Genomic DNA, 26,359 nt, shown 5'->3' on the forward strand with positions numbered 1-26,359 from the left:
TTTAAGTTTAGTTAAGAGTTTTTTTATGTTGGAGGTAGGTACAGGAGAAAAAGAGAAGGCAGTGGGGAGATTACTAGTTGAAGGTGTGGGTTGGAGGGGAGGGGGGGTTGTGTTGTTTAGCTAGTGATAGTATGGTTTGGGTGAAGTGTGTGTTGAATGAGGTAGCAATATTTTCTGAGGAGTGAGGGATGTTAGGAGGAGGGGTACTGACTTTACCTGGGTGGAGGATGGAGTTTAAGGAGGACCAGAATTGTTTGGGGTTGTGTTGTGAGGAGACTAGGGCAGACTGGTAGTATTGGGATTTGTCGTTTTATTAGCTTTTTGACTCTATTGCATAGTTCTAGGAATTTCTGTCTAGCTGAGGGGGGTTTTGGTTTTGCACCAGTGCTCCCAGGCTTTATCCCTGTTTTTCATTTCTGACTTAGTGGTTTTCTGTAGCCATGGGGAGGGTTGTGCTATGGTTCTGGAGAATCTTATGGGGGCATGGTAATTAAGGATGTTCAGGAAGGTAGTATTAAAAAATTCAACTGCATCATCTAGACTGAGGTACTTTAGAGGATGCCAGTTACATTCTTTGAGGGATGAGATGAATGTGAGGTTAACTCTTCTTTGACCATTCCTGCGTCAAGATCCTGATCAACATGAGGTTGTTTGAGGAGTTTTCTGTACTTGCAACTACATTCATGCCTTTCCACATCTGCCTTCTCATCTGATCCTTCTTATATTCTTTCTTTTGTTTTTTGGCACATTCAGTTGTTGCCTGATTTTTGTCTACTTCTGGTATGGTTTCAATTCCCACTTGACATCGATATGCTTCTGCTAAACAAAGCTGGGAAGTCATCTTAGATTTGTTCGTTTCATGTTTCAAAACTTTCACTACATTTGGATCTGGCAAGGTCAGCAGATACACATGCAGTCCTACAATTGCATATCTATACATGTAATATTCAATAACTTTTAGGGCCAGTCAATCACCTCAAAACGTAGAACAGGAACAGCACATTTGTTTATAGCTTGGGCTTTGTCCCTAGATGTCAGGGCTATTTTCAGTATTAATTTTAGTCTCCTAAAATATTGCTTACTGAGTTTTGTTCACATTCCTTCATTTTTTTTAGTGTTGATGCTTCATAAATTCCCAAATATTTATACATTCCATCCTGCTAAAGTTCCTTTATATCATATTTCTGTCCCAGACAGATGTTTTCTTGGCGCTGCAGATTTCCTGCTTTAAATGTTGCTTTCGCACATTTATCAAGACCAAATGACATTCTTCTTTCATCTGAGAATGTACTGAGCACTTTCAGTTCTGCTTTCAGCTCCTCATCTGATGAACTATACAGTTTTAAATCATCCACAAAAAGGAGATGAGAAGTATTTACACTTTGTTGTTTTCCAGGAGCCAAATTGTAGCCATGACCTAATCTGTTAAGTAGGCAGCTTAATGGCAAGATAAAACAGCGGCAGTGATAGAGTCAACAGGAGATGCACCCCTTTCAATTTTTATCCCTGGGATAATAATTTGTCCTTTACCATGGCTTAGCAGCAAAGTGGTTTGCCACTGTTTCATGGTTATTGTAACGTAACTGATCAATATAGGGTGTACCTTGTGTATCTAAGCACTCCTTCATCCAATAATGTGGGATGTTGTCAAATGCTTTTTTTTGTAATCTATCCATGCCATTTATAATTCTCCATTGTGACTTTATTTAACAACAAATAATCCTTTGCTCCATATGACTCTTTTTACCCATTTATTCTATTGCCATGATGGAGTTTTGTTCTAAATAGCTATAAACTCTGCCAGCATCAATTCCAGTATACAGTTTATGCATAGTCAGACGGCAAGTTATTGGTCTATAATTTTTAGGAGAGCTTGCAAGTTCACTCTTGAGGAGGAATGTCACTTTTCCTGTTGTTAACCAGGCTGGTGTCTGTCTGGGGTGCTGATATAAGCAGTTCTTACTTAGGACTAAATATCCATGTAAAGATGCTTTAGCCAAAAGCTGGGTACTGCATCTGGGCCTGGGGTTTTCCAGTAAGGAGCTTCTGTTAATTTTGTTAAATTTTCTCTGACTATTACTTCATCCCACTTCATACCCTATACATATGAACTTTTTAAGGTTTCGTTAACTGCTTCTATCCATTCAGCATCTTTGCTATTTCCACATGGTCTTCATAAATATTTCTGCAAAATGTGCTTATTTCTTCATTTTTTGGTGGTTTCTATTCATGTTGCTTTGTTTCCCAGTTCGCTATAAAACTTCTTTAAGTCATCAATGAATTGCTTATTTTGCACTTTTCCTTTACATTTATCTGCATATGTTCTAAGTTTTTCTGCCTGTGCTGACATCTTTAGTTTACTATTGCTTGCAATATTGTACAATAGATTCTTGTCAGTTCTAATACTGCTCACTACTTTTATCACATCTACCTTTCCAAGTATTCTTCTTGATCTGCTCCCTAATTCTATACTCTTCTAATAGTGACACTTCTTGTCTTAATTGCTTTATCATTTTCTCTCTTTGATACTTCCATGATGGCATTTGATTTCTCCCCTCCTTATTGTCCGGTATTTTTGTGGTAAGACTTATTTAGTTGCACATTTAGTTCTGTTATATCACATGAATTTCTGCCAACAGTCTCGATTACTGTGTTCATTTGTTTTATCGGACTTCTAACATTTTGTGTCTTACTGACTTTCTGTAATCCATTTCTTTCATTAATCTTAATATGTCTATCCTTCTCTATTAAATTAAGCAACTCTTCCCTTAGATCTTTTTATTCTAAACTGAGGACACATTCTTTATTCTCCATTTCCTGCAGGCATTCTACAGAAAGTTCCAGAAAATCTTCCTGTGACATATTCTCTTCAGCTTATTCGTGCATTATCTGTTGTTCTTTGATATGGGAACTCACTGGCCTATCACACCACAACATTGGCTGCATTAGAGTTTCACCATTTCCTGCCCCTTTCCCTGCTGTGCAACTCCAACTAAACTTTTGTACTGGTTTCCTACTAAGTGCCAATGCATCTTCATATGGCAACTGATCAGATGCTTCCTATTCCACCGGTTGCTCCTTAATTTGCTCCATCATGCTGTGACATTACTAGACGTGGATTTTCTACACTAAATCCTTCACTTTGCAGGTAATTCATAACTTCTGTTTCTATTTCTTTAACTTCTCCATTACTAATTATCTTTTCTACATTCCTCCTTTGTTTTCTTATTTTTGTATTGTAAAATTGTCCATATCCGGATGCCTTTGCCTGTATTTCTCTTCAAATATCTTTGGAGCTGCTTTTTTCTTTTTGCATTGATTAGTTTGGCTTTTTCCTTTGCATAAATATTGCACCATATCAGACCTCTCTTTTTTATACCTTTCAAAAATCTCTAGATTGTTGTTCTTCATATTTTCACACTTCCTTGGTTGCTTCTTTTTTCAGATGGCCCAAAGTTTCGTGGTCTATATGATGTTCTTCATAAATCTGTTGTATTAATGAACAAACATTTGGATTTGAACCTTTTCACAGTTTTTCTTGTGCAAGTACTTTTCTTTCCTCTAATTTTCTCAATCTTTTTGTACACCTATCTGAAAATTCTGGGCTTCTTACATAATGATAAAATTGCATAATTTCTTTCTTACCCTCAATAGTCCACACTATCATCTTTATGGTGATTTTTGGCATGTCAGTTTTGTATTTTTTGTGGACTACTACTTTCTACAACAGAGGGCATTCCCCTCCCTTTGCTTGGCCTAATCTCATTGTAGGAATGTTTCTGTGTCTCGAGGATTTTACACTGTCTTTTTTTCCAGTCCTGGCATGCACCTCCATAAAGTACAGTTGTGTACACTTACCATAAATGTAGATGTTCAACTGTATTCACTGTTGCAGTCATCACATTTGGGTTATCTGTTTGCAGTAGCCCTCAGTCAGCCTGAATAACAAAGTCTTGGGTCATGCGTCGGTTGCTATCCCTTCTTCCATGACGTCAGGTCATCAGGGGTATACATGCAGCCAATGCCATTACATCAGTTCTTCTTGCCCCAGATGTCAGGTGCCCTCCTAATGGGAAGCAATTAAATCTATAAATATACAAGGTTATACCTCCAACAAAAAAGCAAATACACCAAAAAGCTTTTGAGCATAGTAAAGTAGAGTAGAGGTATAGCCAAAAGAAGAAAGGGACTGGAGGGAGGGCAACCAGGACTGCAACAGTGAATACACTTGAACATCTACATTTATGGTAAGTGTACACAACTGTAAAATGTTCTTCATGTTTCACTGTTGCAGTCATCACATTTGGGTAGATTCCCAAAGCTAAGGATGGGAGGAGGAATTTAGATAGCATCAGGACCAGCTATAAGGCCCTGCAATACTGCAGTGGCAAAGCCAGCTCTGGATTTAAAGAAAATAAGCAGATGGCAATGCTTGGTGAAAGTATGTACTGAACTCCAAGTAGCAGCTTCTAGGTTGTCCCTGGTAGGGACGCCTCTGAGAAAGGCTGTAGAGGTAAGATGCAGCCCTGGTTGAGTGGGATCTGATTCCCTGTGGGATAGGTTTTCCATGGTGCTTGTAGCAGAAAGGAATGCAATGGCTTATCCATTTGGAAATGGTTTGCTTTGAAATAGCCTTCCCCACTGCCCCTGCAGCAAATGCCACCAGCATTTGGTCAGATTTCCTTTGAGGTTTAGTCCTGTCCAAATAGAATCTAAGTTGTCTGTGCACGTCTAAGGAGTGCAGTATCTGTTCCCCTTTGTTCTGTGGGTTAGGAAAGAAGGCTGGCAAATGAATGGACTGATTAAGGACCACACTGGATACCACCTTGGGCATGAAGGAGGGATTGGTCCTAAGGAACACCCTGTCTGCATGAAAGATGATGAAAGGCTCCACTGCCATGAGGGCCTGTAATTCAGATACCCTTCTTGCTGAAGTGACTGCCAAAAGGAAAGCTGTTTTCCAAGAGAGGAATTTTAAATCTGCAGTGGCAGCTGGCTCGAAAGAAGGAAGGGTGAGCTTTTCCAATACAAAGTTAAGGTCCCAGGTTGGAGTTTGGGCTCTCCTGGGTGGCCGTAGATTTTGGCCCCTCTGAGGAACTGTTTAAGCAGTGGATGACAGAAGAGGGGAGGTTCTGTGTTATAATGAGCTGAAATTTCTGAGGCGCGAATTTTGATGGAGGAGAAAGACAGACCCTTATGAAGCATCTCAGTTAAGTATTGTAAAATCTGAGGTAAATTGGGCACTGCTGTGCTCATCCCTTGAGATTGGTTCTAGGCACAGAATCTTTTCCATTTTTCAGCATAAGATTTTCTAGTACTAGGCCTCCTTGCCTCTAAAATGATATCCATCACTGGTTTACTGAGGGATGGTAAAGGTAATAAGCCATGCTGCCAGGTCAGTGTGTGAAGCTGAGGGTGCAGAATCTGGTTCTCCTGCTGAGACAATAGGGTAGGAGTCTGAGGCAGGTGCCATGGGGCCAACAGTGACACACTGCACAAGAGGGGGTACCAGTGCAGGGCCAGTCTGGTGCAATCAAAATCGTCCTTGGTTTGTCTTGTTTGATCTTTAGTAGTACTTTGGAGAGCAGAGGCAGAGGAGGAAAGGCATAAACTGATAGATTTTTCCAGCTGAAGGACAGAGCATCCACTTTCCAAGCTTGTTTGTAGGGAGTCCTTGTGCAAAATTTGTCCAACTGATAGTTATGGGGGGAGGCAAACAGGTCTATATCTGGGCTCCCCATTTGCTTATCAACATGTTGAAAATCCTTGGTTCCAGCTTCCACTCGTGTGGGTCCATGAGGTGCTTCCACTCGTGTGGGTCCATGAGGTTTCTGCTTAGTTCGTCTGCCAGTGTACTTAGTTTTCCTGGCAAGAATTGAGCTTGTAGATGCACTTGGTAGCTCAGGGCTATGTTCCACAATGCCATGGCTAGTCTGCATAGGGGGTAAGAATGTGTACCCCCCAATGTACCACATAACAGTGGTGTTGTCTGTCTTTACTATTAATTGTCCTGGAAGAATGTGGTCCTTGAAGGCCGTCAGAGCATGCTGTACAGCTAACATTTCTTTTTAATTGATATGCAAGTGCCCTGAATGCACTTCCATGCCAGGTGAGCCCCCAATGCATAATCTGATGCGTCTGTTGTTAGGTTTTGGGCGGCAAGGGATAGTGTGAATAGTTGTCCCTTGTTTTGGTGATAGGCCTCTGCCCACCAAAGAAACTCTAGACGTAGGCAAGGTACGATAGGAATCATTGCTTCTAAATCCTGAGAATGTTGACACCATAGGCTTTTTAGATACCACTGCAGTTTCCTCATATGCAGTCTTGCATATGGAATCAGAAGAATGCAGGAGGCCATGAACCCCAAGGCTTGTAGTATTTGCCTTGCAGATAGTAGGCTTTTTGTGGTCACTTGTTTGAAGTAGGTTGTCAAATGAATTTTTTCCTCTGGCGTGAAGAAAGCCATCTGGGAAGTTGTATTCAAGCTTGCTCCCAGGAATATGATTTGTTGACAGGGTAGCAGTTGTGATTTCTTTTCTTTTATGGTGTACCCCAGACAAGTTAGCACAAAGGCCAGATGATTCAAAAGTATGTCCTGGCTTTCTGCCTGAATTAAACAATCATCCAGGTATGGGTATATTTGAATATTTCTTTGTCTGCAGAGTGCGATGACTGGGGCTAGGCACTTTGTGAATACCCTGGGCACAGTAGATAAGCCAAAGGGCAGTGCAGAGAACTGGTAGTGATTGTAGCCTGCTTTGAAGCGTAGATATCTTCTGCAAGATTCCCTGATTGGGATGTGCAGGTATGCTTCCTTTAAATCGAGTGTTACCATCCAGGCATCTTCTCCTGGCATAGGAAACAACTGGTGAAGAGTCAGCATCTTGAATTTTGGAATCATCAAAATGGTGTTTAGAGTAGACAGGTCCAGAATAGGACGCCATGAATTGTCTTTTCTGGGTACCAGGAAAAGTCTCGAGTAGAAACCTTGTCCCTTTTCCTCTTCTGGTACAGTCTGAATAGCCTTTATGTTTAAAAGAGACAGTATTTGCTTTTGAGCCTCTGCCCACTGATTTGGGGGTAGATCTGCCCAACCTTTTGGCATTGGTAATGTGTGGAAGTGAACTCTGTATCCTTGGGACACTATATTAAAAACCCATTTGTTCTGGGTAATGAGTTCCCAGTTTTTGGCCTGCAGACCAATCTTTAACCCTAAAGGAGCATTCAGTTGAGAAGTGCTTGGAAGTTTTAAAATCAAGTCATTGAGACAGTTTTCCATAGGGGGTAGTCCTACTACTCCCAGATTTGGAAGTGGAAGTCCCCCACTGCTTAGTCTTGTGTGTACCCTGGAACTGAAACCTGGGATTTCTGCTGTGTCTGGGTTTGGAATGAGAAGGCCTGGAAGGAGCCAGAAAGGACCAATTCTTAGAGGGCCAATGCCTACTAAATCTTGGAGGCTGAACTTGTAAGAAATCTAACAGTTTGCATAGATTTAGCTTCCTCAGCTTTGTTGCCAAACAGACGGTCCTGACTTAAGGGAGCATCCAGCACAGTTTATCTTTAACATGATCAGTCAAAGATTGCTCCTTAAGCCACGCATGCTTTCTGAGTACAGACCCAGTGACAGCAGCCCTACAAGAGGCCTCTAAAGAATCAAACCCACATTGCAAAGTATGTTTTCCAACCTGTTCAGCAGAATGCATTAAATCCTGTAATTCCTTATTTTCAGCACAGTCAGGAATCAACATAATTTTCTGTTTAAGCAATCCAATAATATGTTGTTGATACCTTAACATATGAAATTGACAGTTTAAGGCCCTAATGGCCAAGGCTGCAGAAGTGTAAACCTTCTTACCCCATCTATCCAGCACCTTGGAGTCTCTATCAGAAGGGGAAGGGTTTTTGGCAGTAGAGGCCTTAATGCCCTTGGGTCTCTGTGAAATAGTCTCTTGATCTGCAATAGGATTTTTAAAAAGGAACTTGTGAGAATCAGAAACCCTGTAATATCGGTTAAGTTTTCTGGGAGCATGAGGCAAAGAATCAGGGGCCAAACTAGATTCCAAAAAGGCATCAACAATGTCTAGTACAGGAGGTATAGCTAAAGGCCTATACTGAGGCAACAGTAAGAAATCCCTAAGCCTCTTTTTCGAATCAGAAAAATCCTGGCTTTCCCAGTGGAAATGCTCCCTTAGAGTGCGTGCAAGGTTTCACCAAAAGAAAAATCCTCAGGAGGGGAAGCAGAAGGAATGGAGTCCTCTGCATCAGAATCCTCAAAAGTAGATAACAGTAAATGCAGATCATCAGAAGAATCCAATAAATCAGAATGCTGGTCAGAAGATTCATAAACAACTTCAGTCCTAGGTCTCTTAGAAGAGGGTGACTGGCTTCCCCTGATTAAAGTTATAAGATCTTCAGCCATTCTTATCATTTGTTTTTTAGGCATAGAGGCCTGAGCATGCGGTCTGGGCGTCGGTTTTCTAGGCATGGTTCGAGGTTTAGGCCTTAAAGAAGAACGAGGTGTTGATTTAATATGCAAGTCTGTAGGCCTGAATACACCCTCAGAAGCCGGTGCCTGCACAGAGGCTCCGGACCCATCCAAGGTACAGACATCCACAGGTTCCACAGTTGAAGCATCTCGCAGCATACCAGTCTCCGAATGGGTCTCAGTAGAGGCCTGCGAATCAGAAGTAGCAGGTATCAGGAACTGCGAAAGCACCTGAGTACCGGCGAACTGGCGACTGGCTTAGGACAAGTGTCGTCTGCAACTTTGGACCTAGGCGGCCCGTCTCTGTCTTTATTTTTGCATTTTTTTCAGAATTCCGGTAGTCGGATGGCTTATCGATGACATTTCTGGATAACTGAACTGAGAATCGAAGTATTTAGAGGCAAAAATATACAGACGACGGATAGTGCTTTCATTAAATAAAGCACAAAACCGATAGCAAGGTACATTGTGGTCAGGGCCTAGGCAAGGAATACAGTAAGAATGAAAATCTTTGTGAGGTATTTGCTTTCCACAAGAAATGCAATTATTAACTTTTACTGACATCAGTAAGGAGCAAGAAAAAGTTTCCCCAACAGGGTACTTAACTTTAGTTGAAGACTTCGGTTCTGAAACTCGAAAACGAAAATTTCAGGAGTCGGCCGACTGGCACTTGCGAACTGCTTCTGCTTCGGTCACCGCATGGCAAGAAAGACTGATGTAATGGTGTCGGCTGCATGTTTTATACCCCTGACGACCTGACATCATGGAAGAAGGGACAGCAACTGGCGCAGGACCCAAGACTTTGTTAATCAGGCCAAATGACGGCTACTGCAAGCAGATAACCAAAATGTGATGACTGCAACAGTGAAACCTGAAGAACATCTCCCATTAGAGACTGGCTTCCTCCAGAGCAGACTTCTGAAATGTTCCTACTTTGAAGGAATGCTCTTATTTTCTGGCCTGATTTACCTTGTACATGACAAACCCACTTCCAGATGTATACTCCTAGTTTCAGGGTTGATTCACACACTTTCTTAATCACAATATTCTTGAAACTGTCTAATACACAGAAAACCACACTACATGACCAACATTACTCACCATTGAGGACACGCATCTTTTATCTTCCTTTTTTCAGAAGGAAAAACAAATGACCTTGTGTGGCAGAATATTGCAATGCAGTTCATTAAAGTCTACAAATTTTATACTGTCTCTGATAATATGCTTATACTTCTATCATTTTTATTACACACCATTTTTTAAACAACTGTGAGTAATATCCCACATTCCTTCTAGAAACTTAAGCGTTATCTGACATTTGGTATTCAATTTTATGCAAATTAGATTATTACCAATATTCTTAACTACATTTTTACTCTGCTGTAGTGTGACTTCTATACGGTATGAAGAGAAGAAGGGCAGTCTACCCAAAATGATGACACTACACTTTTTGCTCGAGTCCATTTTTAGTACACAAAGAGTTGACTAGGAAGAATTCATTGTGGAAGTTTTGAGTGTGGAGGAAAAGACTTACCATCACTCCTCAGTTTGTAGTCACCTGCAAACTTTTTTAGACAGAGGTCTTGACTCTCTGCTTTGAGATCTGAGAAGTAAATGCTCAAATGAAAGGTTCCAGCACCACATCCTCAAGGGACACTGCTGGTCAGTTTTTTCATATCTTCTGATGAGGAAATTGCAACTCACACTGTGTCAGTTCCGTCTTTCAGCCAGTTTCTTATCCATCTTACCACACGTAAGTTGACTTTTTTAAATATTTAGCTTCTGTGTAATACCAACACAGAGAATGGTGCCAAAGGCCTTGTGTACCAAAAAGACATGGTCTAAAAGCCCTCACAACCCTTTAATAGAGGCTTTACCAGATCCAGTAGATAGGACCTACCCTTCACAATTAGAAACTGTTTGAGGCCAGGTTTACTAAGATTCTTGATATCATACCTTATGAGGTCATTTACAACACATTCTATGGAATTGCAAATGAAGCTTGTAAGTATGATAGGTCTGTAATTACTAACAGTCTGTTGTACAGCCACCCTTATGGATGGGCATCACCACTGCAGTTTCACTCATTAGGTACAAACCAGTAGCTAATCTTAGGTTTAACAGTTTAAGAATTGGATATGCAATGGCACATTTAAGCAGGTGAGCCCATTGCACCAAAATGTTCCCGTCTTTACCCTCCTGGAAGCAGTAACCGATTAAGAGACTTGTCCTAAGTCACACAGTATGCAAATAAAGGAGGCGGAACCAAACCCTGCACCTTTCACTACAGCTAAAGGCCTATTAACATTTAGATCCTTAACACTCTTAAACTGATAGACTGTTGTAAAGGTACAACTGTATGGAAACTTACCATAACAATAAATAACCAAAATAAATCCCCAAGTATCCAGGCTGCGAAACAATTCCAATAATAAATATGACGAAGCCAGTCAGAAGGCTAAAACACAGTTTAACCAAGTGGATTTGTTACTTTCAAGATTTTTAGATTAAAACTGTGTTTTAGCCTTCTGACTGGCTTCATCATCTTTATTACCATAATAATAAATGTTCAAATAAATTGTTATAGTAGTCATAACTACTGTGACCTTCAGCCACAGAAGACCTGTCTTCCAGAGCTCAGCAACTCTGACAAAGCAAGACATTTACACTGAGAACTAAAGGAAAAGGCCCCAATTTAAATTTCACAATGTAACAGAGAAAGAAAGGTTCTCTTAATCTAAGGTGGGGGGAGAAAGAGGGCTTCCTAAATCTACTCAGAACTGAGCAATCCTAATGACCTGTAGGATAAGGGGAAGGGCATTTAGCACAGGGAGAAGGTAATCTCATTTCCAGCCCAGGATGCCCATGAGAAGGCGGGGGAAGGTGACAGGGAAAACAATACTGCATCAGTGATCTTCTCAACTATTTACTACTGTGCCAGCTGCCAAGCTCTTACACAGTTACACTATGTTATTAGCATAGATCACTAGTGTAGAATTCCTGGCTACTGAGACAATTCCTAAACTTCATAATGATACAGAGTTGGCCTGAAAGGAACAGCTGGGCTGTAACATGCTCGGAAGAATGACAGCTGCAAACCCAGCTTTAGCCTTAAAAGACATTTCCAACTTGTAATGTTTGGGAACTGTATGAACTGATGACGATGTACCCACTTCAAAGATAGCCTGGGTAATCACCCACTGGAAGAAGGCCAGACTGATAGCCATATTTCTTATGCAGTGGGCTCTAACAGCTCTCATAACTTCTTTACTTTTGCAGTCATAACAGAACAGAACATGATACATTAGGCCAGCTATTTGGAGCTGTCTGTCTGAACATGACCCCATCTTCCTTCCCTGTTGTAAAGAACATGAACAACTGACTGGAGCTTCAGGTATCTTTGACTTTGTGCAAACAATACTTCAGTTGTTTGTGTATATTCAGGGTATGCAATATCCTTCTCCCCATTTTGAGAACTGGAGAGGAAGACAGGTGGTCAGAAGAGTATGCTTGAGGATACATTCCATAAATGATAAGTTCATTCTAAGGCTGACCCTGTCCTTGTATAAGACTAAAAGTCGTTCTTTACACAACCGTGAAGTTCTAATACTCTTCTTGCAGAAATGAAAACTTCTAGAATAGAAGTTTTCAAAGTTAGAAATGTAAGAGGAACTGCATAAAGGGTGAATGGGTCAATTGTTTTTTAATAAGATAACCCATGTACCATGGAGGAGTAATTCTTTTCCTGGGGGGTCTCATACGTAGAGCTCCTCTTAGAAAATGTTTACCAGGTAGCAGTCATGCTAGTGGCAGGTCCAAAGGAAGGCAAAGTGAAATGGTTGAAAGATGTACCTTAAGGGAAATACAACCTTTCAACCCTGACTTGAACAACTCACTTAGATATTTATTTTAAACAAGAAGCATCTTTATTGCATTATCAATTATGATGTATGAAATCATACATTTATATAAACGAAAAGAAACCATACTGATGCATTTTCAGTAACAAACATCGTGCACCACTTTATAATCTATCTAGTTACTGTCAAACATTACACAGCTCATTCGATTAAGGCCTGCCCTTTAACTTTATTCCTCATCCAAACCATCATTCTGCATATACTGTTCTCAATTCCCATTTTTGTCTATGCAATTTGCTCCTCCGATTTTGTAAAAATCCTATTTCCAGTTGTTTTACCTCTGTTACTATATTCACTACTTCTAGTACAGCTGGTTTAGACTTTGATTTCCATTTTCCAGTAACTGTTTTTTTGGCAGCCACCACAATTAAACTCAGCAAGGTCTTAATGTGTCAAGGTAATTCTGATTCTGAGCTCACTTAGATATCGAGTGATCAAGGGTACAGGTGGTGTGATGGTTTCTAACTCCTTCTGCAGCACCAAAATGAAAACCTCTTCCATCTGGATAAGTAGGATTTCCTAGTGGTAGGCTTCCTGGCCTACTTAAATATATTGCGCACATCCTCAGCAAATTGGTGCCTGAAAGGTATGAATCACATCATTCAAGCTGTGAGCTACAAGACTTCCAAGTTGGGGTGTATAAGGAACCCCCTCCTCATGACAGGTCTACCCTGGACACTACAATGAGAAGGGAAAAACAGTGTATCCAGAACCAAAACTATCAAGAGCATGCTTGACCTCTCCACTTTCTGGATCACTCTGGTGAGTAGGGTATTTGAAGTGAATGCATAAGAGGAGATCCATCCATTTCAAGGAAAAGGCATCCACTACCAAAGTGTCTTTCTATGGTATTCTCATGCAGAATTTCATTTCCTAAGCTGCCTGTTGCACAGATGTGCAAACATGTCTCTCTATGGAACTAGCTGAAGGAAAATCTGTGCTCAACATCCACTCATGCAGAAATTCCTTTGACTAGCTTAACTGGTCAACACTGAATTCAGATAAGATAGGATGTTGACTGCAGTGCTATCCTGCATGCAGTCATGGCCAAGCGGCACAAAGGATATGATTGAGTCCCCTCTTGCTTGATGATATACCACATCACTGTAGAACTGTCCACGGTCATCTACTGGGACACATTTCTTCCAAAGTGGCTTGAAGACTGAGTCCCTGCATCACAATCATCACATCTTTCACATTTATGTGCATTTCTTCCTTTGGGCTGCATCTTTCCAACCTTGAACTTTGAGATTTAAGTATACTATCCGCAGGATAGGTCCAAGTCATTTGTTGCTGGGGTCTGGTAGTGGGGTTTCTGGTAAAGGGTATCCCCAGGTTCCATCTGACTTTGGTGCACACCACTCTAGTATATGGGATACACAGAGAATAACACGTATCATCTCTTCCAAGGACTGAGTTTGGTTCAAAACAGACCTTCAGTACTACTGGAATTTTCTTATGCACATCATTGCCAGGTGTACCATCACAGTACTTGAAGCCATGTACACCAGTGCACTAAGGCATTCTCTGGCTGACCATTTCTTCTGTGCTCTCTTGTGAAAGTATTGTGTCATGTTTACATCTTCTAGTGGGGTACAAAGACCTTCTGGCAGCATGTTTACATCTTCTAGTGGGGTAGAAGGACCTTCTGGCAGCTGGAGTCCAGGAAAATCCACAGGCGTATCACTCTCCTGGAAGCAGTAACAGTTCACTGGGAATGATAATGGAAAGTTTCTGTAAGCAGTACATGGTAAATAAGAGGGTCCTGTCTACCCTTCCCTGTGTCACTGTCCAAATGAAGCAGTCATTTAGATATGGTTAAATGTAAGGGTCCTTTGTTCTGAAGTAAGCCATTACTCAAGCCAGTCAATTTGTGAAAACCCTGGATGGAGTAGCCAATTCAAATGGCAAGGCAATAAATTAGTAGTGGAAAGCCATCACCTTCAACCTGAGAAAGTGCCAAAGAAACTTGTGAATGGGAATATGAAGGCAAGCATCATTGAGATACAAAATGACCACCCCAACCGGATAAAACAGAAGTGGCAGCAGGGCCAATGATAGTAACATTTTGAATCTGGGTATTATTCTAAAATGTTCAAGATGAGTCTTCTACACCCCAACTCTCTGGGCACATGGAATAGTTTTAAATAAAATCCTGCTTTGCTCCTCTCTGAGGAAAGGTCCATTACCCCTACTAGTAAGAGCTCCTGTGGGACAATAATTAAATACACTTGCTTTTTTTGCCATAGGAGGGACAGGAGTCAACTTTTTTTTTCATGAATTGCAGTGTATATATCACTGAAAAAAAATGCCTTCTCAGTTTCTTGGGCACAGGAGTGATTTTCCTGCTGTCTTTAAAACTGAGAGGTAGGGAAGGGGGTGAGAAAAGGTGTAAATAAAAGATGATCCACAATCATGGCAATTTCTAGTTGGTGAAGCACCTTTATTGCCCCCACCAAGGTTTTCTTTTGTGGTCTCCTTGCCATTTTTTTCCTCATAGGGACCCTTTTTTCTTTTGCTAGTCTAACTTCTTGTTTGCGATAGAAAGGACTGGGTTTGCAGTAGAAACTAATCTCAAACCCAGAGTATGGGGGTGGAAAATGCTGCTAAAACACACTACACAGTCTTATCCCTTTCCTTCATTTTCTTAAAGAGTTCAGCACTGAGGTTCCCAAAGGGGAGCTCCTTGTCCAGTGGTGCATTAAGAAGTTGCACTCAGACAGCCTCTGGCAGCTACAGCCTGATCCAGTCAGGTCTTCCTATGACAGAATCTGTAGCTGCCATACTAGATGTTGCATCTACATAATCATAACCATACATAATAAAATGTTTTGCCACAAAGTTGGGGTGAACACTTAATTTTGCCTGCAATCTCCCTTCAACCATATCCCCAATAATCTCCATCATTTGGTCTGAAAGAGCAATTCGGTACCTGGTTTATATGTATATGACAATTTATGGCCTGAAGACACAGTGGCTGTTGGGAATATCTTATTTCCAAACCACTCTGTTTTCCCTGTTATTTGGAATGTGATCTGGTGGTAGGAACCAACTTGGACCCCTTACCTGGATCCACATATAACATGACTGCTGAATCAGCCACAAGATTCTTATACACTGACTTGTGGGATTCCAGAACCCTACAGAACTTATCAGGCTTCTCTGGAGAAGGGTACTAGGAACAAGGGTCCTTAGGGATTGTCATAAAAGCATCTACAAATCCACCAAACACTGGAGGAACACAGATTATAGGCATCCAGACCCATTAAATCAAAGTACATTTTTGGACATCAACTGCAACATTAACGCCCACCTAAAAAACTTTTTCACCCTACAAAGCTGGTCTCTAAATGTGATATCCACTGTGGGTGAGGCAGAGAAAAAGGTGTTTTCTGTGTTATCATATTCTAAATGAGATGAAACTTGAGTAGAGTAATACAATTCCTCCTCCAGCCTTAGAGGGGTCATTCTCTACCTTTTCAGGAAAAGCTTCTCTCTTCCTTTTACCATAAAGAAGCTAGGTTACAGGTGCTGTAAGGCCTAAAAGAAATTTTGAACCAAGGAGACCTACTGTTCAATGATAGCCTGGGGTAGGGAGGGTGGAAAGAACCCACCAGATAGCTGGGCACTACACATTTGCAGGTAACCTGAGGTGGTGACCTCCGTTTCGTCTTCTGAATCCTTCTAGTAGGGATGCCCACTTTGGAAGTCTGGACCTGTGGACAAGCTATCTCGCTTCCACATTATAACCTTCAACTACCTTCCTTACTAACAAAGTAAGCGACTTGTCTTCCCCTTCTAACATGAAGCAAGCTTTGGCCATAGGTTCATAGATGTGTACTAGGCTAATGGCCCTGGAGCCTTTAAAAGCCTAGCCCATAGGATTACCCTGGCATCATGCTACCCAACCTTAATTCCTAGTGCCTCTGTCGAGTAGAGTCATTGGAGTGATCCCCGGGATGAATGTTCTATTTCCCATTTACTCATCAAGATTTCTCTTAAAGAGGGCCAGTGAGGTGCTCTGTTTGACAAGTATGGGAAGTCTATTCCATTGCATGGGTAACCTCGGAGTTGTGAACCTATCCCTCCAGCATATTCTGTTGATTGCGGTAGTGAGGTTGAGGTCTCTGGAGCGTGTGGTGCGGAGAGATTGTGATTTCTTTAGATGTAGCATTTCTAACAGAGCTGGGTCAGACATGGCTTTAAGTCAAGCAGAGATCGCCTCTAAGTAGGCGATAGGAGACAGAGAATAGTTGGGAGTTTTTTGAGTTTGTCCATATAGGACTAGTGTTTAAGGCCTAGGATCCTCTTTTTGAGGTACTTTTGAGGCCTCTCCAGTTGTTGCAGGTGTCTAGTGAGGTACATGTCAAATGGGGCGTTGTACTCAATGACTGGCCTAATGAGGGAAGAGTAGAGGGAGACAATGACATCTTTCTTCCTGGATGCAAAACCCTTAGTAATGAGATGTGTCACACAGAAGGACTTTCTGACCAAAGTGGCAATGTGGTGGTCAAAAGAGAGGTTGCAGTCAACCTGTGTTCCCAGATCTCTTACAACTCCCCTCCTGTGTTCACTGGACTACCATAAATGTGGTAATGGGAACCAGGTTTTTCCCAAAGGGGATGGAGACATATGTTTTGGTAATGAGCTTAAGGCCATGGTTCTAACATCAGTCATTGGTCTCATTGAGGCCTTTCTGTAGGATGTCAGCATCACTTGGCGAGTTAATAATAGCTCCCAACTTGCGATCATCTGTGAACTTTGTCAGCCAGAGTCCCTTCGTGTTGACCTGGACTTCAGAGAAGTAGATATCAAACAAGAGAGGACCCAGGACCGAACCCTGTGGGAATCCACTTGTGACTGGTCGGTAGTTTGACTTGGAGTCAGCTACCTTCACACTGTGGGTTCTATCTGTGAGCCAGTTTACAAGCCACCTAGTGATACAGGGGTTGATGCCTAGCTTAGTACGTTTTTCTATGATTCCTGAGTAGTGAATGGTATCAAAGGCCTTGACCAGATCAAGGTAGGCTGTATGAACCACCTTACCTTCATCCACAGCTCTGGTGACTGACTCAAAGAAGTCAACCAAGTTGAGCAGGCATGATCTACCCTTCACAAAACCAAACTGTGTAGGATCCAGAGTTTGGAGATTCCCTATATCCTTGTTTATTAGGTCCAGGATGATGCGTTCCATAGCTTTACATATCAGACTAGTCAGGCTAATGGGTTGATAGTTCCCGGGGTCTGTAGTCACTCCTCCTTTGTGGAGAGGGATGACTGTAGCAGTGCACCATTCGGTGGGGACAAAGCCTGAGGTGAGGCTGTGATTGAACAAGGCACACAGCTGAGGTGCCCGTTCACTCTGTAGTTCATGTAGAACACAGCCAGAGATACTGTCAGGTCCCATAGAAGCTGTATTCTTGGCCTTGGACAATGCTGTTTTAACCTGTGCAGTAGTAATACTGGGTGCCTGGCAATCTACTGGTATTGTGATTGGTCCTTTTGCGGGGGGGGGGGGGGGGGGGGTGAGACGGGTAAAGTCAGCACTGAATCTGTTCACCAGTATTTTTGCAATATCTGTTGGCTCGGTATAGGAGATACCATTGTGCAGTAGCTCAGAGCAAATCTGAGTATTGCCATGGAGATTCTTTACATAACTATAGAAGGCCTTGTGGTTGTCTTTACTATCTGCTGCAATTCTGTTTTCATACCTAGCTTTAGAGGATTTGATGAGGGATCTCAGCCTATTGCTGAAGCTGATAAGGGAGTCTTTCCAGTCTTGGGACATCAGTTTCCTCCTTCTGTTGTAGAGTTTGTTTATGGCAGGGGACCACCAGATTTACTTCTTTTTTTTTTTTTTTTTTTGAGGAGAGCGTCTTAGTTCTATTGGGTATGGCGAGATCCATGCATTTGTGTACGTGTTTGTACAGTGCATTAGTGTATGATATGGCGGTCATGCAACTATTCTCCATTTGCATGGGTGCCATGAAGTTAGCCACCTCTGTTTTTAGGAGCCCAAAGTTAGCTTTGGAGAAGTTTTTCATGGTAGTTACCTTTGTTGGGGGGGGGGGGGTTGGGAGGGATGTGGATTTCCAAGGTGATTAGCTTGTGATCGGATCTAACCAGGGAGGAGTTAACTATTGGCGTGGAGCAAAGTTCGCCTAGGTTAGTAATGACCAGGTCAAGGATGTTGCTACCGCTAGTAGAGGTAAGAACGAGTTGGTCCAGGGCATTGGAATTAATGAATTCCAGAAAGCGTTGGGCAAGTGTACTGGTACATGAGTAGTTTTCCCAGTTAATGGAGGAGTAGTTGAAGTCGCCCAGTATGAGAGTGTTAGGTTGGACCCTAATATTCTCCAGGGTGCTTAGGAATGTAGAGTGTGAATCTTGGGACATGGCTGGGGACCTATAGCAGGCTACAACCTGAATCGCTGTCTTACACAATGTTAGCTGCACCTGAAGTATCTCAGATGTGTTATGTTGGGCTATCAGTCTGGAGGTGTGTGCATCTTTTATGAATATGGAGACACCACCACCTTTGGAGCTTTGGTCCAAGTTCTGGGGCCGAAAGGTGTGGAATGAGTTGTAGCCTGGCAGTGCAGGGGTGCTTTCTGCTGCCTTGAACCAGGTCTCTGTTACAGCACAAATGTCGATGTTCTCCATTTTAAGGAGTACTTCGAGCGAGTGCATTTTGAGATTTAGACTTCTATCGTTGAGCAGCATGACCCTCAAATTGCATCTGCAGTGGGACATCCACTCTATGAGCTCTGCTCATCGGTTTGGTAGACATGCCCATTTTTACCTGGTGTGATGGTCCCCAAAGGGGCTTTATCATTGATCGGACTCTAAAACAGTCCAAGAGCCATGAAAGCATCTCACCAACTACAACAGATGTTGGATAACAGAGTTGTGTCCTAGACAAGCTGTAGGTCTCAAGCTTCTTCCAATCCAGGTGATTCTGTAGGGAATACAACCTACCTCTTAAGGTTTTAGGAGTAGATCACAAAGTGCCCGAAGCCATCTATGATGTGCTCTGGGATTAAACAAAAAACACAACGGGTATTGGAAGTCTTTGTGGGGAATCTGCCTACTAGACCATCATCTACATTTCTTAGCCCTTGACATATCCAAATGCAGAGCCACAAAACACACTAGACAGATAACAGATCTGCTTAAAACTAATAAATACAATAGTAGGAGAAAAGGAAACCCCCCCCAGTGGGGTACTTGTCAATTCTGAGCACATGGGCAGGCTGAACCAAGTACAAGACCATACAGATGATGCTGTTAACTGTGGCAAGAGACTTAAAATAAAGAGAACAGACATCTGCCATAGTTGGGGCATCCTGCTGTCCCTGACAGACATCTGCCAGTCCAGAAATGCCAATGTGCTCTGGAAGTTTGACTTGATAAGTCCTTCTGCCAGAACTACTGCAACTGATATCTAAATGAAGAACATAAGCTATTCGTCCAGCTACCTATTGAAATGTTTGCACTTGTAACATTAAGTGCCAACAGGAAGAAAAAAAAAAAAAAAAAGTGAAGCGCGAATCTCAAATAAAGCACCTCTCCTTTAAACTTCTTCTTTTTTTTTTTTTTACAATGGGCAAGCCTCTGACATACCCCAAACTTAAATATACAAACTCAGAGATCTCAACACCTCAGAGAAAAGGGAATATTTCACAAAATGGCTCTCTCAGACTTGGTAGATACAAGTACTTTTTTTCACCAATTCAGTCTCCATTGTATTAGGACTCACTCTAGCATGTCCTGAAATTTCATACTGTTAACTATTTTTCCATCTACAATGCTGATGGTGGGGGTGATACAGGAAGGGAGGAGTTTGCAAGGCAATCTGTACATTCCACAAGTACTGTAACAGCTCACTGTCTGGATCCTACTTGATGGGTGCCATTAAGTGCAGGTTACCAGTATTACAGTGCATGCGCTGTCATGGGTTCATACATCCAGATCTGTACAGTATGGGTTGTGTTCTACAGCAATAACAGACGATGTCGGTGTGGTATATTGAAGATTTACCCACGGTTGGTGTGGTTTAATCACAAGGGTGAAGCCCGAGTGATTAAATAAAGCCAACCATGGGTAAATTTCAATACACCACAACCAAGGAGTCGGTTATTGCCATTACACAATGACATTATTTAAAAATACTTACTTTTCTTAAATAATGTCTTTGCATAACAGAGATTACTGTTCTTCCATGGCTGGTGGTATATTGCTGCCTTGTTTTGATGTACTGCGCATGCGTGTGGGACTTGTGCTCCAACACTTATGCAGTACATCAGGGCTGTGAAGAGGTAGCAACGGAGAAAGGAAGATTTCCATTGTTTTTTCTTCTTTGTTATAATCAATTAAAAAAAAAAAAAACAACAACAACCTGGGAGACTTTTTATGTTAGGGAGAGTCGGGACAGACAAAATAAAAGGATAATCAGGTAAGTTTTTAAGTTTTGCAAAATGTACCAGATTATCTTTTTAATTCTGTCTGTGCCATCTCCCGAACATAAAAGGTCTTCCGTTTTCGTTTTGTATTTAAAAAAAAATAAAAAATACAGGAAATACTAATGGGGAAAAAGGCTGGGCGACCAGACTTTTTCCTGTTGGTATATTCTTGGATTTACAAAGGGCATGCTGGTTGGGCTGGCCAATCAGTGTGCTCGTTTTTGAATGCTAATGGCCAGTCACTGTATAATATTGAATGGTGCACTCTACATAAATGGTACTGGCGATGCAACTGCTTGCATTTGTTGTCTTATTTTGCCAGGTGAGATGTAATTGCAGCAGGTGTGTGCCATAGGTGTAGGGTAAGATAACATTTCACATGCTTAAGAAACATACACAGGAATTTTTAGTTGTGTGCCAGAACAGCTGGGTGTTACACTAGAAGTATGTGTATATATATATATATATATATATATATATATATATATGTATATATATATATGTATGTGTATATATATATATATATATATATATATATATATATATATATATTACTGATAGTGGTGCTGCGGTAGCATTGTCGCCTCACAGTTAGACGTTGCCCGCTCGATTCTCAATTAGAGCGCCTTGTGTGTGGCGACATGCGCGAATGGGCGTTTCTTCGTTGAAGGTTGCGTGTTAGGCCCGGCAAGCCAACACGTAAAACTCTACTGCCAATCATTAGCGGACCGGAGTTCCGCTGTGGCGACCCCTAACCAGGAAAAGCCGAAAGACACACACACACACACACACACTGATATTATATGTAGTTACTGCAGGGACTGTACATGTGTTTACATCAAATCTTTGTACAGCAGTTTATGTACGACTAATCTGTTTCTCTGATGTTGACTGTGCTTCACACACGGTCTCTAGCACTGAGTGCAGGTACAGATTATAGCTGCTTGCCTTTCACATTAAATACTTTTTTGTAGCATCAGCAGCACTGTGGTGACAATAGCTGCCTTCAGTTCTGGTGTAGAGTACTAAAGCTCCGACATGTTGGCTCCTGCTCCAAGGGTTTAGAGTTTGAATCTTTCCACCCTCATTTGCCTACTGCAGGACTTTGAGAAAGTCATTTACACTGACAGAGTTTTGGGACAACTAGGGATTTGTGCTAGGCTCCTTAATTGTCTCCAAGGCTGCATGCTTAGTAACCACCTTTAAAGCTACTGAGAGGTAATGAGGTGACCTTATGTCTGTCCTGTTGACTGCATTTACCCTCTCCAACAGCCCATTTCAAAAGCTGTTTTCTGATTAAAGTGTTCAGCTGTAGTGTTTGCTACCTACAGAATTGTTCAGAGCTTAGGGAACACTTTTTGTAGTATTCTGAAATTAGCGAATGAAAAGGTTTTCACCATAAGAACAATTTATCCATTTAACAGTCATAAATACTCAACAGTTCCAAGTACGTCTTCTAGGAGTCAGTCCTTAAACTTTATCTGAAATGTTCTCTCATCAGACTTAGGATCTAACCAGAGGACACATTCCCCACTATAGAGTTTGACAGTGATTCTTCAATCAGTATCATAGTCAAGAGTAGGATGCAACTGCAAAGAACAGACCAACTCCTGATACTGTTTTCCCCTATTTTGTTGGAGAAAGGGTCTACTGAGCCTAATGTTGGAAAAAGGGTCTAACTGAGCCTAATGTCTGGAGTACTAGGTTCCCTAGACATCAGAATCATGGTGGTTGCAGCTGGCCACATATTCCTCTGCAAAATCCAACAGACAATGAAGGTGGAAGCCCTTTAGTGGGCTCTGTCAATCACAGGCATACTTACTGGTGATTTTTCCCCAAGTACATCAAACGCAGAAAACTGAAATACATTTAAAAAACAAGAAAGCTCAAATTTACCACTAAAGCAATTAATCACCAAATAAATGCAATGAATACAAAAAATTAGTTTCCAAGAAAGGTACTTAATTGATGCAAAATTCAACTAGATGAGACTAACTGATCCACCTACCAAAAGCTGTGATTGTGGCAAAAAGAAATTAAGATAGCACTGGCTGTTCTCCTCTTTCTACTCAATGCCACTGACAGCTCTGGTATGGAGAGGAGTCCAGCTCATCCTGGGAACATCCAAAGTTCTGGAAGTGATGCTATAATATAGCAACAGTGTAAATAAGATGAATATCAACCATTTTAAAGAATACACTTCTTACTACCTTTAACATCAAGTTTCACATCTTTAGATTTTGTACAGAATGCATGGCGAAATATCACACAGATATTCAGCACTAGTTAAATTGTGGATAGATCATTAAGTTACACATGCCACTGTAGCAGTTTAACATTAACAAAGGTAAAAACCCAAGACAAGTGCCATTTCCTACTTACATTCTGTACAGGAACCTGAAACACAAAAATGGGCACTTTGTAGGCAAGCAGATCACCCATAGAAACACCACTGTATCCTCCTGCAATTAAAAGCACATTTCCATTCATAATTGCAGCCACATGGGAGTAACGACCACGAACAAACTTTGCATCCTGACCTGAAATACAAATGTACATATCAATGAAAATAAGTTGAACCACTGGATCAAGATTTATAGCATTCAAATCCATTCTCATAATGCTTATAATACAAGTTCAAATCTCATGTTGGTCTGAAAAAAATTACAGACAGATAAATATGGTGAGTGTGTGTGTGTGTGTGTGTGTGTGTGTGTGTGTGTGTGTGTGTGTGTGTGTGTATGTGGGGGTCCTTGTCAGAATGTCGAAAGTACAGTTAATCGAACTGCACTTTGACAAATTGACTTTAGCAAAAGTGCATAACATCAAATATGCACTTTCGCTAAAACAAAGTAAAAAACGAAAAAACATGCAGTTCACGTGTTTTGTTAGTTGTACAACAACATATTCTGTTGATGTACAACTAATAAATCTTTTGTGGAGATCATGGTACAGTGGGGATAAGGGAATATTCCCTTTTCCCCACTCTAGTGCGATCTCGGAGTTAGAATATTAAAGTAGGGGGGGTGGGGGGTGCAGGGGGCTTGCCCCCTGCATAATAATTTTTACATTTTTTTTGTGTATATTTTTTAATTTTGTTTTGTTTACTTTAGCGAACGTGCATGTTCGATGTTATTCACTTTCGCTAAAGTGAGTTCGTGAAAGTGCAGTTCAATGAACTGCACTTTCGATGTTTTAACATAGACCCGTATATGGATATATATACACATATAATATATACACATCTAAATACAAAGACATACACACACACTCTAATCCACTCTTAAATCCCATAAGATTTATCCTCAAACATCACACCACCACTTAACCTCCAAAGCCCAGTAAGGTTATTATTATTCAAAGTCATTAACATTCTAGGCCAGAAAGCTTTACCTATCAAATACTCAGTAGTAAATCATGAAAGCATATAGATTTATTATGCTGACAATATGTCTTTAGGAATTTAAGACAAATTAAGTGATAAAGTGACAAGCTTCAAATCCCCACCAAACTCTTAACTCCACTGAATATGCAGAAATGTACACCACCGCACTGTAACAGCATGCAAATGGCTGTACAGATGCTGCTGTACCATGTAGGAATAAGTGCAGGGTAAACCCTGAAAACATACTCGCATGATGGAACCAAAACATCAACAAGCTTTATAATAAAAAGGGAAAGAATTTTGACCAAAATTAAAAACAGCAATTCCCAGAAGGTTAGAGCAATTGTCACTGAAATAAACAATTCAGGAGCATAAAATCCACCAAAGCCAAGTTTGAGGCTAAAATAGCTACCCCAAGCCAAAGACAATTAGAAGGCATTTTTAGTTAAGTTTGTAATTTCAAAAGCATAATGCAGCAATGTACTGAGTTGATTGTGAATTATGTTACCTATATGGAGTATGAAGATACACCAAACGTACTGGCAGATAAATTTAGCTCTAATTTTACCCCTTCTCTCCCCTCCATTTGTCCAAGATGTACTTGAAACTGTCTCACCTCCAACTATCACACAAGACCAAGTCATAGAAGCGCCATCAAAAGCTTAAAATTGTGTATCTATGGGTCCTGACAATATCCCCAGATGTATGTTAAAAAACATGAAGCCAGATTTAGCCACTTCCTTAACCACACTGCTCAATCTCAGCCTTCACACAGGTTTTTGTACCAAGTGAATGGAGGACAGCTATAGTCATTTCCCTGCATAAGGGAAGACAATCCACAGACACAGGGAATTGCAGACCCACAAGTCTGACAAGCCTCATATGCAAAGCGAAGGAAAGACTTATCATGGAATTAATCAAGCAGGACCTAGGAACCTCCAAACACTGGACCCATCTCAGTTTGGTTTAAAGGGCAGATCATGCTTACTCACCTTGAAGGATTTTTTTTGAAAAGGTCACCAAAGCAGTGGATGAAGGCAAAACAGTACATACCACATATCTGCAACCTGGCCAAAGCTTATGGCACAATTCCCCAGTTAGCCATAACAGAAAAGCTAAATAAAATTGGAATAAACCCCTATGTCACCCACTGTACAGCCAACTGGTTCACAGATAGGACGCATATAATAGGGGAAGTTACCTCCATAGAAAGACCAGTCACCAGTGGAGCCCCCCCCCTGGGTTTTGTGCTAGGACCTCTCCTGTTTGGCAACTACTTTTCTGAAGTAAAAGCCAATACCAAAAGGCTATGGCTGACTAAGTTTGCAGAGGACTGCAAGCCAAGAGCAGTCACTGAATCCTCAAATGACTTAGCCATCCTGCAGGACGGTTTGACTCCAATAAATAAATAAATAAATAAATAAACAAACAAACTGGTGTCAAAATCACAGTCTGAAACTAATGCCATAGAATGCATTACTGTATGCTTTGGGAGGTCATCTTCCCCAGGGAACTACTACACTGACAACACGCCCCTAAGAGTTGACCCAGCTATTTGGAACTTATATGGACAGTGACCTAACTTTTGTCAAACATGTCTCTATTGTTACAACTCAGTCCTTCTATATTGCACAACTTATAAACAAAGGGACTGTAGTTACATCTAGGGATGTCATTGCCCCCCTTTACTCAGCCCACATTATGTCAATCATTAAATATGTCAACTTTGGCATTATCTGTCCAGACACATGCAACAACTGGAATGCCCCCAAAGATACCTTACTAAAAGGACCCTGTCACTGTACTCGGTATCCTACAGACTGCTAAGAGGTGACCTGAGTCTGGCATACAAGGCATCCTCCAACCCATTACTGATGGATTTACTGCACATCGGCAAGTCAAATGGCATCAGAAATACTCAGTCTAGGGATCTAAACCTCTTCTGCAACATCAGCAAAATGGTTTGGAGGGACAGGTATATTTTGCAGGGAATACCACTGCCATGGAACAGACTCCCCATCCACATAAAACAAAGTTCATACCTGTCAATTTTCAAGCACAACTTAGATCTATGGGGTAAATTTTCTGTTTCCCTTCCAGGACTGCC

At 41.3% G+C, this 26,359-nt stretch overlaps 1 protein-coding gene across 1 annotated transcript in view; it reads right to left on the reverse strand.

Moving 5' to 3' along the window:
* The window catches only part of MEGF8 (multiple EGF like domains 8), a 1,779,602-nt gene that overhangs the window by 1,616,509 nt on the left and 136,734 nt on the right, over positions 1-26,359 (reverse strand). Inside the window, exon 8 of the mRNA XM_044079419.1 lies at positions 23,250-23,407. Coding sequence (XP_043935354.1) covers positions 23,250-23,407 — 158 coding nt within the window. The remainder of the gene's footprint in view (positions 1-23,249; positions 23,408-26,359) is intronic.

This window comes from Protopterus annectens, chromosome 8.part0 (assembly GCF_019279795.1).
Source record: "Protopterus annectens isolate FY-2018-M chromosome 8.part0, PAN1.0, whole genome shotgun sequence".
Lineage (NCBI taxonomy): Eukaryota > Metazoa > Chordata > Ceratodontiformes > Protopteridae > Protopterus > Protopterus annectens.